The 13,855-nt window shown below is 48.8% G+C and overlaps 5 protein-coding genes across 5 annotated transcripts; 2 read left to right on the top strand and 3 right to left on the bottom strand.

Annotated features, from left to right (window-relative positions):
• Positions 1-684: 684 nt before the first annotated feature.
• Positions 685-1,403, top strand: MAM_01282 (trichothecene efflux pump; the record flags this gene model as incomplete). The annotated part of the gene is made up of 2 exons (XM_040820081.1): positions 685-1,157; positions 1,208-1,403. The coding sequence occupies 2 exons, from the start codon at positions 685-687 to the stop codon at positions 1,401-1,403; spliced, it is 669 nt and encodes a 222-aa protein (XP_040681569.1).
• A 1,082-nt stretch (positions 1,404-2,485) lies between these two features.
• MAM_01281 (Beta-ketoacyl synthase) lies at positions 2,486-3,684 on the top strand (the record flags this gene model as incomplete). The annotated part of the gene is made up of 2 exons (XM_040820080.1): positions 2,486-2,979; positions 3,069-3,684. The coding sequence occupies 2 exons, from the start codon at positions 2,486-2,488 to the stop codon at positions 3,682-3,684; spliced, it is 1,110 nt and encodes a 369-aa protein (XP_040681568.1).
• Positions 3,685-4,675: 991 nt separating this feature from the next.
• Positions 4,676-6,049, bottom strand: MAM_01280 (uncharacterized protein; the record flags this gene model as incomplete). Its single annotated transcript, XM_040820079.1, has 1 exon — positions 4,676-6,049. One exon carries the CDS (start codon positions 6,047-6,049, stop codon positions 4,676-4,678), a length of 1,374 nt encoding a protein of 457 aa, XP_040681567.1.
• A 2,620-nt stretch (positions 6,050-8,669) lies between these two features.
• MAM_01279 (Protein kinase-like domain protein) lies at positions 8,670-9,797 on the bottom strand (the record flags this gene model as incomplete). The annotated part of the gene is made up of 2 exons (XM_040820078.1): positions 8,670-8,691; positions 8,758-9,797. 2 exons carry the CDS (start codon positions 9,795-9,797, stop codon positions 8,670-8,672), a joined length of 1,062 nt encoding a protein of 353 aa, XP_040681566.1.
• Positions 9,798-10,328: 531 nt separating this feature from the next.
• Positions 10,329-13,025, bottom strand: MAM_01278 (uncharacterized protein; the record flags this gene model as incomplete). The annotated part of the gene is made up of 1 exon (XM_040820077.1): positions 10,329-13,025. The coding sequence occupies one exon, from the start codon at positions 13,023-13,025 to the stop codon at positions 10,329-10,331; it is 2,697 nt and encodes an 898-aa protein (XP_040681565.1).
• Positions 13,026-13,855: the final 830 nt, after the last annotated feature.

Raw genomic sequence — 13,855 nt, 5'->3', positions numbered from 1 at the left:
CACTCTTTGCTGAATGGTAGCACTACAATACAGCCCCTGAATTATTGTCACGTAGATACCTGGCATGGGTAGATTAACCAATTAAATGTTAAGTAGCCCATATTAAATTACACATAGGTACATACATACATACACTCCAACCCCTGTATAATTAACCACCCGTGACATGACAAGGTTAATAGAGCAAGGTCCCCGGGCTATATCGGCGATTTAACTATTAATTATAAGTAGCTATTAAGTAATATAGCAGGAATTAATAAGAATATATAAGCTTTTTTAGTTTTTCTCTTAAAATTTAGGTATTTATTTCCCTTACTTTTTAACTCTCTATTAGTTAAATTCCCCCTGCGAGGTTACGGGCGGTTAATTATGTAGGGGTTGGAGTGTAAATATAGAGGTAAATTCAATATTAAAAAAGTCCCTTTTAGTAGCGCCTGATCCCCTGCTAATCTACCTGTGCCTGCCTATCAGGCCTAGTAGGCCCAGAATATAATACCTGTTGACCTGTTAAATGATATAAATTGCGGGAGGAAGCGGGGCTAAGTATCTTTTTAATAATAATTCAGGGGTTGTATTGTACAACTAGCAAGTATCTAAGAACCAGGCCTCACTTGTAAATGTATAGATAGATGGTGAATTTAACACAATTTTTTCTCGCGACCCAAGCATTCATGCACACATACAATGGGCCAAGTCAACGACACTATTATTACACAAGGCATGGTCGGGAGGGAGGTGCTCAATTCCCAAATCTACGATGACCATGGAGATCCTTATCATGCGGCGCTTGAAGATGCGTCTGGGAATACCACCATTAGCTTCCAGACCTGGGCTGCAGTCTTCTTTCTCGGGCTGTCGCTCACGTCGGGCATAAACTTTCCCCTCAGCATATTCGTCGCCGCCTCGTCCACAGTGGCCAAGGAGATGCAAGGAAACGTGAACAACCTGAACTGGATTGCCGGAGGGTGGTATCTCAGCGGCAGCATCGCCTTTGCGATGGGCGGGCAACTGAGCGATTACTTTGGTCGAAAGGGCGTTGTGCTTGCGGGACAGGCCTTGTTGCTTGTTGGCCACCTCGTCGGCGCTCTAGCCCAGACATTCAACCAGCTGATTGCCGCCATGGTTATTATTGGAGCCGGTACAGGCTTGGTCTTTGTGTGAGTGGATGCTCGATTGATGAACGGACCCTACCTATCACGGTCTCTAGTGTGGTCACGAATTCTAATATGATCGTCGGCGACATCTCGGGCGCCGTGGCTCTTGTTGGCACAGTTTTTGCCTACCACCCGCCACGCCAAGTCTATATTGATCGCACAAAGAAAGACATCTTGCTGGAACTAGACTACGTTGGCCTGCTCATGTACACGGCAAGCATAAGTCTCCTTTTTCTCAACCTAGGATGACCTGGAAGGGGCGTTCTGTGGAATAGTGCAAAGGTGATTGCACTTATCGTGACTGGTGGCGTGATTCTTATCCTCACGGCGGTGTCGGACTTCTCCGGCATTCCCAAAAAGGCCGTTGTTTGCTCCTTGGTTGTTCCGAAACTTTAGAGGATATGCATAACTGCTCATCGTCAACTTCGCTTCTGGTGCTAGGTCCTCGGTCTGCACACAAACGAAAACGTCGTAGGGGGCTTGGAGCCGATACGTTCGGGCTTAGCGAGTTGGAGCTATTGGCATGTGTAGAATAAGAACTCCAGGCGCCTCCGGTTGGCCAGTCAGCTGCCGCCGCGCCCGGCATCCAGCACCGGCTCGAACAAAACATCATCAGTGCTATCAGCTGCCATGTCGTAGTCTATTCTCTCTTTTTTGGCCTCGGGAAAGGCGACCTCTCTAAGTTCACGAATGACGCCAAGTAAAGAGGATGGTACCGATAAGCTGACGGGCACTGCCTTGAAGCTCTCGGGCTTAGACACTAGCTTTGCTGGAAAGAACGCCGAAAAAGGACCCAGACGTTGTACATTAGTAGTGCAGTACCAGGTTTCGCCGGTATGATACAGCGCAGGCGCGCCAATCTAGCACTCTTTATTTGACAGCTGTCTTTACGGTCATTGCTGCCCAACAATATTGCTGCCGACTTGATAATCGCACTGCAAATCACGAGACGCGTCTTTTTTCCCTTGTACTGCCAAGTATGTGTCAACACCGCATGCTGGAAAATTAAACCAAGATGGGCTCGGCCTGTTTGTCCATCTGAACTACTATGCTGGTCTGCTCGCCGCATGCCTGTCGCAAGCACTGTTTAAGACGGCATTTGACTCTTGCCATGCAATGAGTACGAAGCATTGGGATAAGGGATAGGATGAGAATAGCATACTTGTAGGGGGCCATGAGCACGCAGAACAAGTCGCCCAAATAGCCTCGGTGTATTTTCTGCCAAATGTCTTAGGATACATGGTTTCAATTTATAACCTCTTCACTTCTTGCTTATACTTTCGAGCCATCTAGCTAGAATACAATTGATATTACTAATCTCACTGGGCAACATGGACGCAACGCCAGATTCCGCCAAACCGGTAGCCATTATTGGCATGGGGTTTCGTCTTCCAGGTGGCATCTCAACAGACGCCCAGTACTGGGATCTCCTAATAAACAAGAAGAACGGCAGATGTAGGGTTCCGGCGACGCGGTACAATGTTGACGGCTTCGGCGGCGGCAAAATGCAGACCCAGTTCCTTGCCACAGAGTATGGCTACTTTCTGCAGACGGAGCTTTCCAACATTGACCCGTCCTTCTTCTCCATGAAGCCGGCCGATGCGACCGTGCTGGATCCTCAATTGAGGCTGCTGTTGGAAGTTGCCTGGGAGTGTATGGAGAGCGCGGGCCAGACGCACAAGCTTGTTGGATCCGACACTGGCGTCTTTGTCGGTGTTTTTGGGGAAGACTGGCACAATATGCTGCATCGAGACGACTTAATGCCCAACACACATAGAGTTCTGAGTGCGGGCGATTACGCGCTATCCAACATGCTGTCCCGTCAGTATGACCTCAGGGGTCCGAGGCAAGTTGACGAGTGCCGCGAGTTGTACCGACTGGGGGTAATAACTAACCTTTTATTTCATGTGTTAGCATGACAATACGAACGGCCTGTTCGTCTTCCCTTTCAGGACTTCACATTGCTTGCCAGTCTCTCAACAGCGGCGACTGCTCGACGGCGATGGTGTTGGGTTCGAGTCTCATCATGGACCCGTCCATGACCTTGGACATGTCGGCACTGGGTATCCTTGCCCCGGATGGTCGATGCAAAACATTCGATACCCTCGCAGACGGCTTTGCGCGCGCAGAAGCAGTTAATGCTATACTAATCAAGCCCCTAGAAGCGGCCATCCGGGATGGTGACCCGATCCGCGCTGTTATTCGCTCCACGGCCGTCAACTCGGACGGCAAAACACCGCATGTGGGCACGCCCAGCACCGACGCTCAACGTTCTTTGATATTGCGAGCCTATCAATCGGCAGGTAACGACAACGGTCGACGGGCGGGTGACTCCGGCGCAGTGCGACCCCTACAGCCTGTACGTGCAGCTGTCGCGGTGCCGGTCGTTAGACGGCATCATGCTCATCTCGAAGGTGCGGGACAGAGATTTGGTGGGCAACCGAGTTCCACAGGAGATGACGGCGGCACAGGGCAGACTGGAGGAAATGAGCACAAGGACAGTGGAGGAGGCACAGCGGTGGCTTGGTGAGGATGTTCAAATGCATGCAAAGGACCAGCGAAGGACCGGCGAAGGCAACTGACCAATAAAGAGCCGAGAAACTATAGCCAATAGGAAAGCGAAAAGTTCGGACGCAGCCGGCGGGTGGGGCAGAAGGACCTTTCGTTCCTCAAGGCACCCTCATTCTGGGAAACTTATCCGATTAATGTAAAGTCAGCCTACGGCTGAATAAAATCGTCGCCTATCCCCGCAGTTTGCACTTTCAAGAGGGTGGCAGAATCCATGACCCAGTTCGCCTGACCCAGAATCTGAGATTTTATTTTGCGTTTCCGACAACATCGCGGCAGAGTTCCGAGAAATTTGCTCAAAACTGGTCGATAGTGGATTCACCAGGCGTTGGGAACAGGCGAAGTTTGGCCCAGAACTACTGACCCACAGCAGCGATGCAAATTGGGCCATCGGGTGCAATCTGTCACGTTATGAGACTCATGTTAACTAAGCTTCTTGATAAAATCATCCTTCTTGTTGCGAGTGCTGCAGACTCCGCCGGCAGCTCTCTTTTCAATACCAAAAATACTTCCTTTCCTCCGAATTTAACTTTCGGCTAAGTTTAGTCATGATAGCCGACACTATGATAACCAGTCATTACAACAAGCTCTGCGACTTCAGTCTATAGAGGCATTATCCGACACAATCGGCCGTGGCCGGCCAACCTGAACATCGCAGTCAGTATCGTCTGGAAGTTAATCGTCCCCAAAATTGAAGGACGCAAGGCTGAGAGCAGGAAGATGTCGTTGCAGCAATATTAAGGAGCCACTGGATTGTGTCTGAGTCCGAGTCGTGCCTTGAGATCCAAGAAGTTGTATTCCAGCCAGTGTATGGTCAGCCGCCTTTCAATTTAGCGAATAGCCAGTTGTTGCTCGCCACTCTTTGTCAATTCCTTATATGAGCAAATTTGAGCCCTAGGCAAACACCTAAAAGAAGCTAGTGGTGGATGTCATGAACTCTGGCTACAACATGTTCAAATTGTGTTACATCTTGTCGTTATGCCCCGGCATATCCATGGTCCAATCTGTCGGTTTGTGGTCGATTTTCCATCACCCTCTGGTGCGGCACTTTCTTCCTCCGAGCTCCACCCCCCGCTAATCCATTCATGCTCTCTGATAGCTCGTTCGGCGACGGGAAACCCGTCCGCTTCGCGAAGCCACTTAAACATGTTTCGCGTCATAGACTCTGAACAGTCCTTGTCACGGTCAAGGTTGTCATAGTGAATGGTAGTATGGCCAGCAACAGCATCATCTACCTTGGAGCTGGGTGTAAAAGAGCTTTCAGTTGGGTCTTGGGCAATCTTAGTGTTGTTCCTACAGTTCCATACCCAACCGGCGTATCTTAAGCCGTGATAGCCGGCGCAGGAGGCGTGCATTTGCACCTCCAGAATACAGTCTTTAAGAGCAATGGAGCCAAATGGCGTGAACGGGACGAGAGGGGGATTGCTGTGATGATCAGCCTGCGATAGGAACATTAATCGAGCCTCGTCCGACCGCTGCACAGTTGTCGCATTTGAAGCATTGCGCGACACAGGTTTCTGGATGAAAGATACATAGCTGTTTGTCCAGGCCGCAGAATGTAGATCAATCTGAAACGCAACAGGGCGAGCCCATTTCATGATGTAGTGCTGGACGTTCATAAGTATGCCCCCTAACCACAGAAAATTCAAGTTGGGAGACCGGCACATAAGCATTTGTGCCAGAATATGCGGCTCTTTAGCGACTTGTGTGTCAAGAATTGCAAAAGCGCCTTGAATCCAAGCACCACAGACATTGCACGGGATGTCCGGTTCAATAAACGTGCTGCACAAGAGCGAGATTATTCCTGTAGTATTGCAGCTAAGGGCGAGCAATCTATCCAACTGACAGCTGTTGCTCCCCCACGGCGGAAGGTACTGTTCCACGGAAGGTTTTGACCGTTGCATGCGGGGAAGATGCATACGGGGCCAGCGAACCTGCTTCGAAATGCGGTGGCGTGTTGGCAGCAGGAGTGCGGCAGCAAATGCCGCTCGACTTTGGTTCTGAAGTCCGTGGTAGATTGCGTAGTCAAGGACGTAAGCCATTGCAGTGGAGAAAGATGCCGAAGAATGCCATTCCAGACGCGAGGGTACGGCGTTATAACGTAGAGCCAACGTCTTGCAAGAGTCCAGTTTTACAGACCACGGCGACTTTAAGACCCTGCCGTTGTGAAAAATGCAAGCGCCCCAGCCTTCTTCGGGAGCAAGAATGGCCGCCCACCACCGCGCTGCTTCATATGTAATGTCACCAAGGTCCACGATTAAATCGCCGTCGCCGTTGCGGGCGTTGTCACGGCTGTCGCGCGTAGCCACGCTTTCGGTATATGACATAGTTGATGCCCCGGGAATGATCTCCGTCCATCGTGCAGATAGTACATAGGCCCAGGCGAGGGTGAGAACCAACATATGCTTGGATTCCTCATCGAAGATATTCGGGCTGTCAATTGGGCAACTTGATTGAAGAGAAATGGCGGTTGGGCAGGCTATTGTAGCTCCAAAGGCAAGCCCTATCTGCAAGGAGGGTAGGTTGCAACTACCATTGCTGGTTTCCCAAGTAGATGTTCCCGTCGCATATAGGACGGTAGAGGAATTGCGATCGAGCTCTAGCTGTGGCGGAAAATAGGGATGCTGGGGAAACGCATTTTCAATGTCTAAGCTGGTTGCATCCAAAGGAGATGTGTTTGAGCTTGAGCAAAGGCTATGCCACAACCGGTAGCCTGCTTCATAATAAAACTTGTATGTTTCGTTGTCTGGTCGAAGGGCATCTGCCATACTCTAAGTAGTAGGTTGGCAACGATGACTTGAGGGTGCCCAAGGCCATCGAGTACTGTTAAAATGGTGGTGCTACTTTGGGGTAACCTGCGATCATGCTGAATGGAGGAATGGAGAGCTTTAAGTACACACGCTAGCTCGCTCGGCCTGATTTATCAGGCAACAAACCTGTCAACCCAACTAATGGTGTCACCACCGCGTCGCTGCACAGACAATATCGCGCCAGCTGTCTCGATAATAAACGTCATCGGTCCCCATTCACCGTCAAAACCAGCCCTCTATCGACAGCTTCTGATGATATTGCCACCGTTAACACCGCCGTAAGCGACCGTGTGGGCAGAGTAATGGTTCAATCACGTTGTCTTGAGACCTGCTCGTTGTCTTTCCGCGCAAGCTGCTTGTCAGACAATTGAGGGTCGCAAAAGATCGAGTATAATGGCGCCGTAGGCGCCGATTATATTGAACGAGAATTATCTGAAGAACAAATGAACGATGGAAATGAACGCGGTATTTATCTTATGAAGGAACCATGTCTGATACAATCCTAAGACTAGGAGGAGTCGTTGCTGATACCTACAATGCCGCGTCGCGGCATTGTAAGAAGCAACGACTTACCCCATTTTGAGGTTCTGATATCTGACCCTGCTTGATGGCTTTCCCAACAGCCTACTAATCTTGTTATTGCATTACTAGCCGACAAATCTTGCTCGTGACCGGCAATACATCTGTTACCTCCCAGAAAACTGATAGACCAACTCAGTACTCTACACCGTATTGTACGATAACAAGATTGCCTTCATCATCCTTGGCGATAACAGGACAGCTACTATAGTCCACATCCTTGCTCTCCCGTCCATGCTCAGGACACGGCCTGCAAACTACCCATCCGGTCCAATTCTCGTCAACAGTGCCATCCATATGGATAAGGGTGTGAACTGTGCTGCCACAAACTTTGATCTTTCTGCGGCATCGTCGTGCTGCACACGGTTCACTGCGATGAACTTCGTTGAAGTGCCCGCAGGTGCTGCAAGACCCTGATCTGCCAGAGCTAATCATCTTACATCCAGGCAGATACGATGCCTTGGTGAACCTAGGAAAAATTAGGATTGAGACTAGAATAATATTGTATATAGTATACATACAAATATCTGGGAGCCGAAGGAAGAGTGAAACTGAATAGATCCTTATTGCGAGGTAGAACGGCGGGTTGTCCGACCTTTTATACAGCAAAGCCCGGTCAAGAGCGACTTGACATGGCAGCAGACCATCAATTGCAGCAGATATTTGAGCCCCTCTAGCACCTGCATCAGTGGCCTTGTTAGCTACACAAGCCATTGATCAGAACATCAGGCTAACCATCATCATCAACATAGCAACTGAAGGTACAGCATGGTTGTGACGGCATTCAAAGTCGACATAAAAAATTTTTCGACATTGTCCCTACAGAGGTGGTCCTGAGGTATAAAACGTTGGCAGCCCTCGAATATCGACAACCATTTTCTGTCGTTCGAATCCTCATACTCTCACTAGATACGATAAAAGACATCTTAATGGAACAAGCCCAAGACTTTTCTCCGCTTTGTCGAGCCTGGAAAGAGACCGGATATCTACTCTTGCCGGCGTCGTTCTACAATCCCTCAACTTGGCTTCTCTTCCATACATTCCCCGACGGAGCAACAATACAAATAAGCAAAGACAATTTCAACAAAACTTACAAGTACCGGCCCTGGGCCACTGATAAAGAAAAGAAACATTTCGAGGGGACATTCGTCGACCTCAGTGGACAGGGATTGGACGACAACAAAACATGGATTAGATATGATATGACAATAGAGGAGGCCGAGTTAATGGGTTTCGAAATCCCAAGATAATTCTGAGAATAGGGGCTGAAGAGAGTGAAGAGTTTCAAGGGGAGGCTGGCTGGCGCGACGGTAGATATCTAAGCATATTCAGATAGTTTTACCGTTGAGGCTTAGTTCTATACGTAACATATCAACCAATTTCAATCTCATGTGGCAGCACACTGTGACGGGGTCAGATATCTCTAGCCCGTTACATAGCGTCACCAAAATGAACATTGAAAATTCCTGATCCCTTTATATTGGACATATGAACGAGAGCTCATCTAGATGACCTATCCTAGTATAGCGGTGTCAATTGGAATTTTGTTACACCCAATCTAGCCCACCTTGTTGGCATGTCTAGATACACTATATTAGTCCATAATAACATAATCCACGTCATGGATGGAAACCTTGAACACTTACGTAGAAGGGGGGCCTCGTCGCATAGACTGCTCTGTCGCAGATAGGCAGTCAATGGCCATGTCGAAATTTTCACTTAAGAGCGCTTTCACGGCATTAATAAGCTTTACTTTAGCTTGTTTATCTTCACTCAATGCCATCGAGTTTTCGAGACACCACCGCAGTAGTTTCCCTAATGCCTTTGCATCTCCAGGATATCCTGGGAGCTCCATGTCGATGTCGATGAGCATTAGACGCGGCTTGGAAGCCGTTGTTGAAGGCTGAAGGAGCGTGTTCCACGGCCTTATGTCACCCTGGAAAAGGTCGTACTTCCGAAGCTCTCGAACGCCTCGGACTAGGTCTTGAAGTTGTTGAAGTGTAATGGGTAGGTTGCCTCCACTATTCTTTGCCAAGATACCCAAATCCTCGCCGGCATAAGGCATGAGGATGCCCACAACTGTGTTGGGTTTTCTGGGTTGCCAATCGGCCACAACAACGGCGAGAATGGGAACGAGACAGAAGCGTCTGGACATTTCCGAATTGACTTGGTTCGCTGGTATTTGTGCCTTGTTTATAAGATCTTTTCGTTTTTCGATTTCGAGCTCAATCGCACCCACATCGGTATCGGTTTCAATGTACTTCAGCACGCATTCCTGACCTTTCCAAGAGCATCGGTAAACTCTGTGACCCAATGGCTGCGGGCTTTTTATGTCCAACGCTGTGGGCTGGAATATGTCGGTTCTGTGACCGTAAAACAGCACCCTACTGCGCGGCCATATTCGAATAGTGTACGAGTTGTTCTGGCAGTCCGTCTCATCCGCACTCCATTCATAGTCCGGATCTTCCCTAATGTCAACGTAACTACGTCTGAGATGTTCTTCAATTATGCATGATAGCCACGTTATATCCGTCGTCTTTTCTTCAGCCCCGCGACAGGTTACTTCGACTTCTACTCCATGCCAATCGTGGTTGGCTGTATCGTACACCACCGCAGAGCACTTCCCCCCAGGTCTTGCTATGTGGCCGTGTATTGCAATTTTTGGGGCGCTTCGGCTCGACTCCATGTCCGCGAATTTTTCATGAAGATGACTAGCCGGGCGTGGACGGAGAGTGATAGATGACGAAATCCGTGTCAGCAAATAAATAGAAAAGCTGCGTAGCAAAAACTGCGGTTGACCGGAGTAGGCGCTATGAGAAGCGAGAAACTAATAAAAGGAACAAACTAATAGATTGATATTGTATGTTTTTGCAAACAGTGTGATATATCTCTTTAGATTGCGATCTTTCTCGGAGGGAATTGCTACACGGGCATGACACTTTGGCTACACGGGCATGACTCTTACACGGGCATGACTTTTACCACTTCTGATTGGTCGCATACTTTCTTGGCCCCACAGATACTTCCTCGGAAAGGCGGTGTAGCCAACTTCACTAACAAGCTCCTACATCACCATGAATTGCAGTCACTTATCGTTGTGGGCGCGATTGGTCTTCTGCTATCTTGCAAGCCTGCATTTCGGATTAAACTACCGTCCTTGTACTGTTAGCCAGTAACTGTCAAATACTGGCAAAAGACGTGATGTGGTCTACTTAATTTATTGCCTCACAACGATACAATCTGGATCTTCGTCATCACTCTTAGCCAGTTCCCATTGACTCCTTGTCCTGCGAATGTTTCGTTGCGTCCTCCGTCCACTGTACCGCACGCCTGTCGTATTCCCAGCATTTAGGACTTTAGAAGGTCTACCTGGCCCTTGCTGGGCTGAGATGCCAATTTGGCCACCAGTTTGTGTGATGGTTTCTCGAGTAGCTTTATGCACTCTCCTAGCAAGAGTTGGCTTATTGAGACTTCCTGGCGGTCGACCTCGTCGCCCACTTGGTTGATTATCAGATCGGCTACTTGATGTAATAGCTAGGCTTTCTGGGATAACCTGCGCTGTATTCTTTGGCCTTCCACGTAGTGCAGTGGCAACTTTCGGGTCAAGAATTCGTCGGTATGGATCTTGAGATGCCGATTCCCGTAGTCGCCAGCGTGGGTGGACCTCCCATTTAGTGAAACGTGTGTCAGAATCTAGCTTTGCGTAGACTTTATGATAGCATGGGATTCCCAGCTCAATAGAGACCGTACAGTCGTCGTCGCAAAGTCCAATAGAGTCGGGGAAGGGATTCTTCCCCGTCGGCAGAAATTTGCGAGCAATACAGTATTGCTTGTTGATTAACCCAAGTCCTTTCGATGACATGGTTGTTCGTAGTTCACCAAGATAGTTTCCCATCGAACCTAGGTATTGTGGAGCAGTCAGGACATCATCCTGTCCACAGGCATCCTTAAAGGCACGTTCTTGGTCATGTATCATATCCTGCATTGCCTCGACGAGTCGGTAGAGGTGGCTCATGCCATTTAATAGATAGCTTTTGATATTATTGTTGCTTGCTTCTGTGCCGGACGTAACTCGGATTCCGAAGTTACGATAACGACGGATAAAGCAACGTGCCCATTGAGCACTAACAGGCATATAAGTCGAGTAGAGGTATTGTAAGATCGCTCGTTGGTCGTCGAACTCTTTACAAAGATCTCTCCATGCCTGCTCAAACGCTTCCTCAGTCTCGGCATAGAGAACCTTTTTCCACATTAAAACAACGCCTTGGTAAGTATGAGGAATCTTATCACTACTCGACCGATCTTCGATCAGATGCTTATCTGTAGTGCTCAACCCGCCATCCGCCTGTGAGGGAATGTCTTCACTGTCACTAGCGCTAGGGCTAGTAGTACTGTCCTCACGTTGGCCCGTCCACCTAGTCTTCGATTTAAGCAAAACGTTTGAAAGGATATGATGAATACAAAGCTGTTGCTGTGCATTTGGAAACTGATCATTAACGGCAGCTTTCATAGCCTTGTCGAAGTCTGTGATGATGACATCTGGTTCCCTGAGTGAGTGTTTTGTAATGAGCTTGCGAACACTCTCTGCAAGGAATTGGAACCCCTCCCTCCTCTCGTTATCTATTAAGCCAAATGCAGCATTGAACACAGTTCCAAGACAGGTTTGGCCAGTAGCCTGGAATAAAGGAAGCTTGAAGCGATTAGTGTTATATGTGTTATCAAAGCTAATAACCTCGGGGAAGCGCTTCCACATCTGTAGACAGTACGGAAAGGTCCAGACAAGACCAAGCAGTCTATCTGGATCATCATCGGCCCATTTCGCGATGTATGGGATCTTCTTCTCATCAAAGAGTTTGATCAATGCCGCAGTAGGTGTATAGCCATTTAGCTTCTCTCGGTTAATGAACGAACGGGCATTATAGATATCCTTCCGCAGGAGTGTTGTATCGGGGAATTGCTCCTCAACCATAGCAGCTACATCACTGGCTCGAATACCCGCGCGACGGCTTGCTGACTCGATGGTTGCTTTAACTGGTGTAGTAAGGCGGCGGTGGGAAACATGCGCAGATGGCGTAATACTCCGTTCATGGTTATGCTGGTGATGTTTCGGGTCTCTATGTTGTCGAAGAAGCCACTTGCCTTCCTCTAGGGCTTCAGCAATTATCATCCATTTGCAATCACACTTCCGAGACCTTCGGGTTCGAAGACCAGAACCCCCCGAGGCCCGAGATTGTCCAAACCGGTCGCATTGAATGGAGTACCTAATCAACCGTCCCTTATAGGAATATTTATTCCGCCGAATAATACCAAATCCGTTCTCCTTTGCAAATGCGTTGGTTGTTTTAAAAAGAACTTCGGCCGAGGGCGCTGGGTCGCCAGGGATTATTGGGTTCGGAATTGGCTCCGGGGCGGGAGATAGAGACTGTCGCATAGGCGAGGAACTAATATTTTCGGGCGTCGGTGATATTCGAGGAGGTTGTGTGGGTGACCTACGAGGTGGAGAGTACGGTGGAGGAGAGTCATATGCTTCGAAACTTAATGGTGACCATCCCCATCTCTCTCGCCAAGCTTGTACACGTTCGTATGATCGAGCAAGGTCTACAGTTAGCCTTCGACCTTCGCCGGTAACCTCTCGTACTATGCGCATTGCGGACTCGAACTCGGCTCTTGTCCTTGTTGGGAGATGCTGGGCGGATGGGGGTGATTCGGGAGGTTCAGAGGCGAATGGATCAAATTCTGGGCCTGGTATAAGCGCTCTGACTCGCTGGCTCCATCTTTTTCCACGGAAGAAGTCATTTTGAAGATATATCTCATAGTCAGATCGAAGGCCCCATGCAGGCTCATGGCGGCCCTGTGAACCATGGGGGTGTGGGAGACTTGAAAGTGTTTGCGGGAATGCCCGTGTAAGAGTCATGCCCGTGTAGCCAAAGTGTCATGCCCGTGTAGCAATTCCCTTCTCGGAAGGGGATGTGCTGCAATTTATACCTTGATGCCCCCAAGTCCAATGTCCTCCGCTCAACCACATGCTACAAGAAACACAGAGTTAAGTGCAAATTAAAAACACTTCCAAGAAAGTAAGGGAGGCGGTCAGTTATGTCTGCACCTTCCCGTCTGATGCTTTGCTACCCGAATTCAGACCCTCGTAAACCAAGTCATGAACCTCACGCCCCCTTGTCTACAGCTAAAGAGACGCTACGAAAAGTGACGTCCATGCGGGCAGTCCCGCCGTATTCTTCCAAGATAGTTGTTGTCACATAGTTTGAGCCGCCAAAGGTCACACAGACGCTTGCATGAATGTGAAGGTGTGACAGTGCTAGTTGTCACTTGTCAAATCATTTCCTCACTTGAGTCCTCATTCGCCAGTCTTACACACAACCAGATGGTTTTTGGTCTGAGCAGACTTTTAAGGCGTTGCATTAATACAAAACTACACCCCCCCGGTGCTGTATTGCTCATGCAGACCGCTTATTGCCCCTATAGTGATACAAACCCGCGGAGCAGGTTGTCGGCGCAAGACTATAGCCATATGAAATTAAGACATTTATGGTACATCCATCTAGATGCAAGTGGCACATTGAGACTAGGTGACTGCATTTTATGGCCTTTCATCACATCAACTGCGTCCTCTGCAAGCGCCAATGTTATCTCTACAGAGCTCCATGAAACAAGCCGTGTGCATATACCTGCAAAGGAAGTATGATGCGCCAGCTCAACAATCATCTTCATTCCAAATCTGATGTGATT

The sequence above is a fragment of the Metarhizium album genome (assembly GCF_000804445.1).
Source record: "Metarhizium album ARSEF 1941 chromosome Unknown scaffold_2, whole genome shotgun sequence".
Lineage (NCBI taxonomy): Eukaryota > Fungi > Ascomycota > Sordariomycetes > Hypocreales > Clavicipitaceae > Metarhizium > Metarhizium album.
Note: the sequence above shows the minus strand (reverse complement) of the source record. Positions and strands in the feature narration are given on the sequence as shown.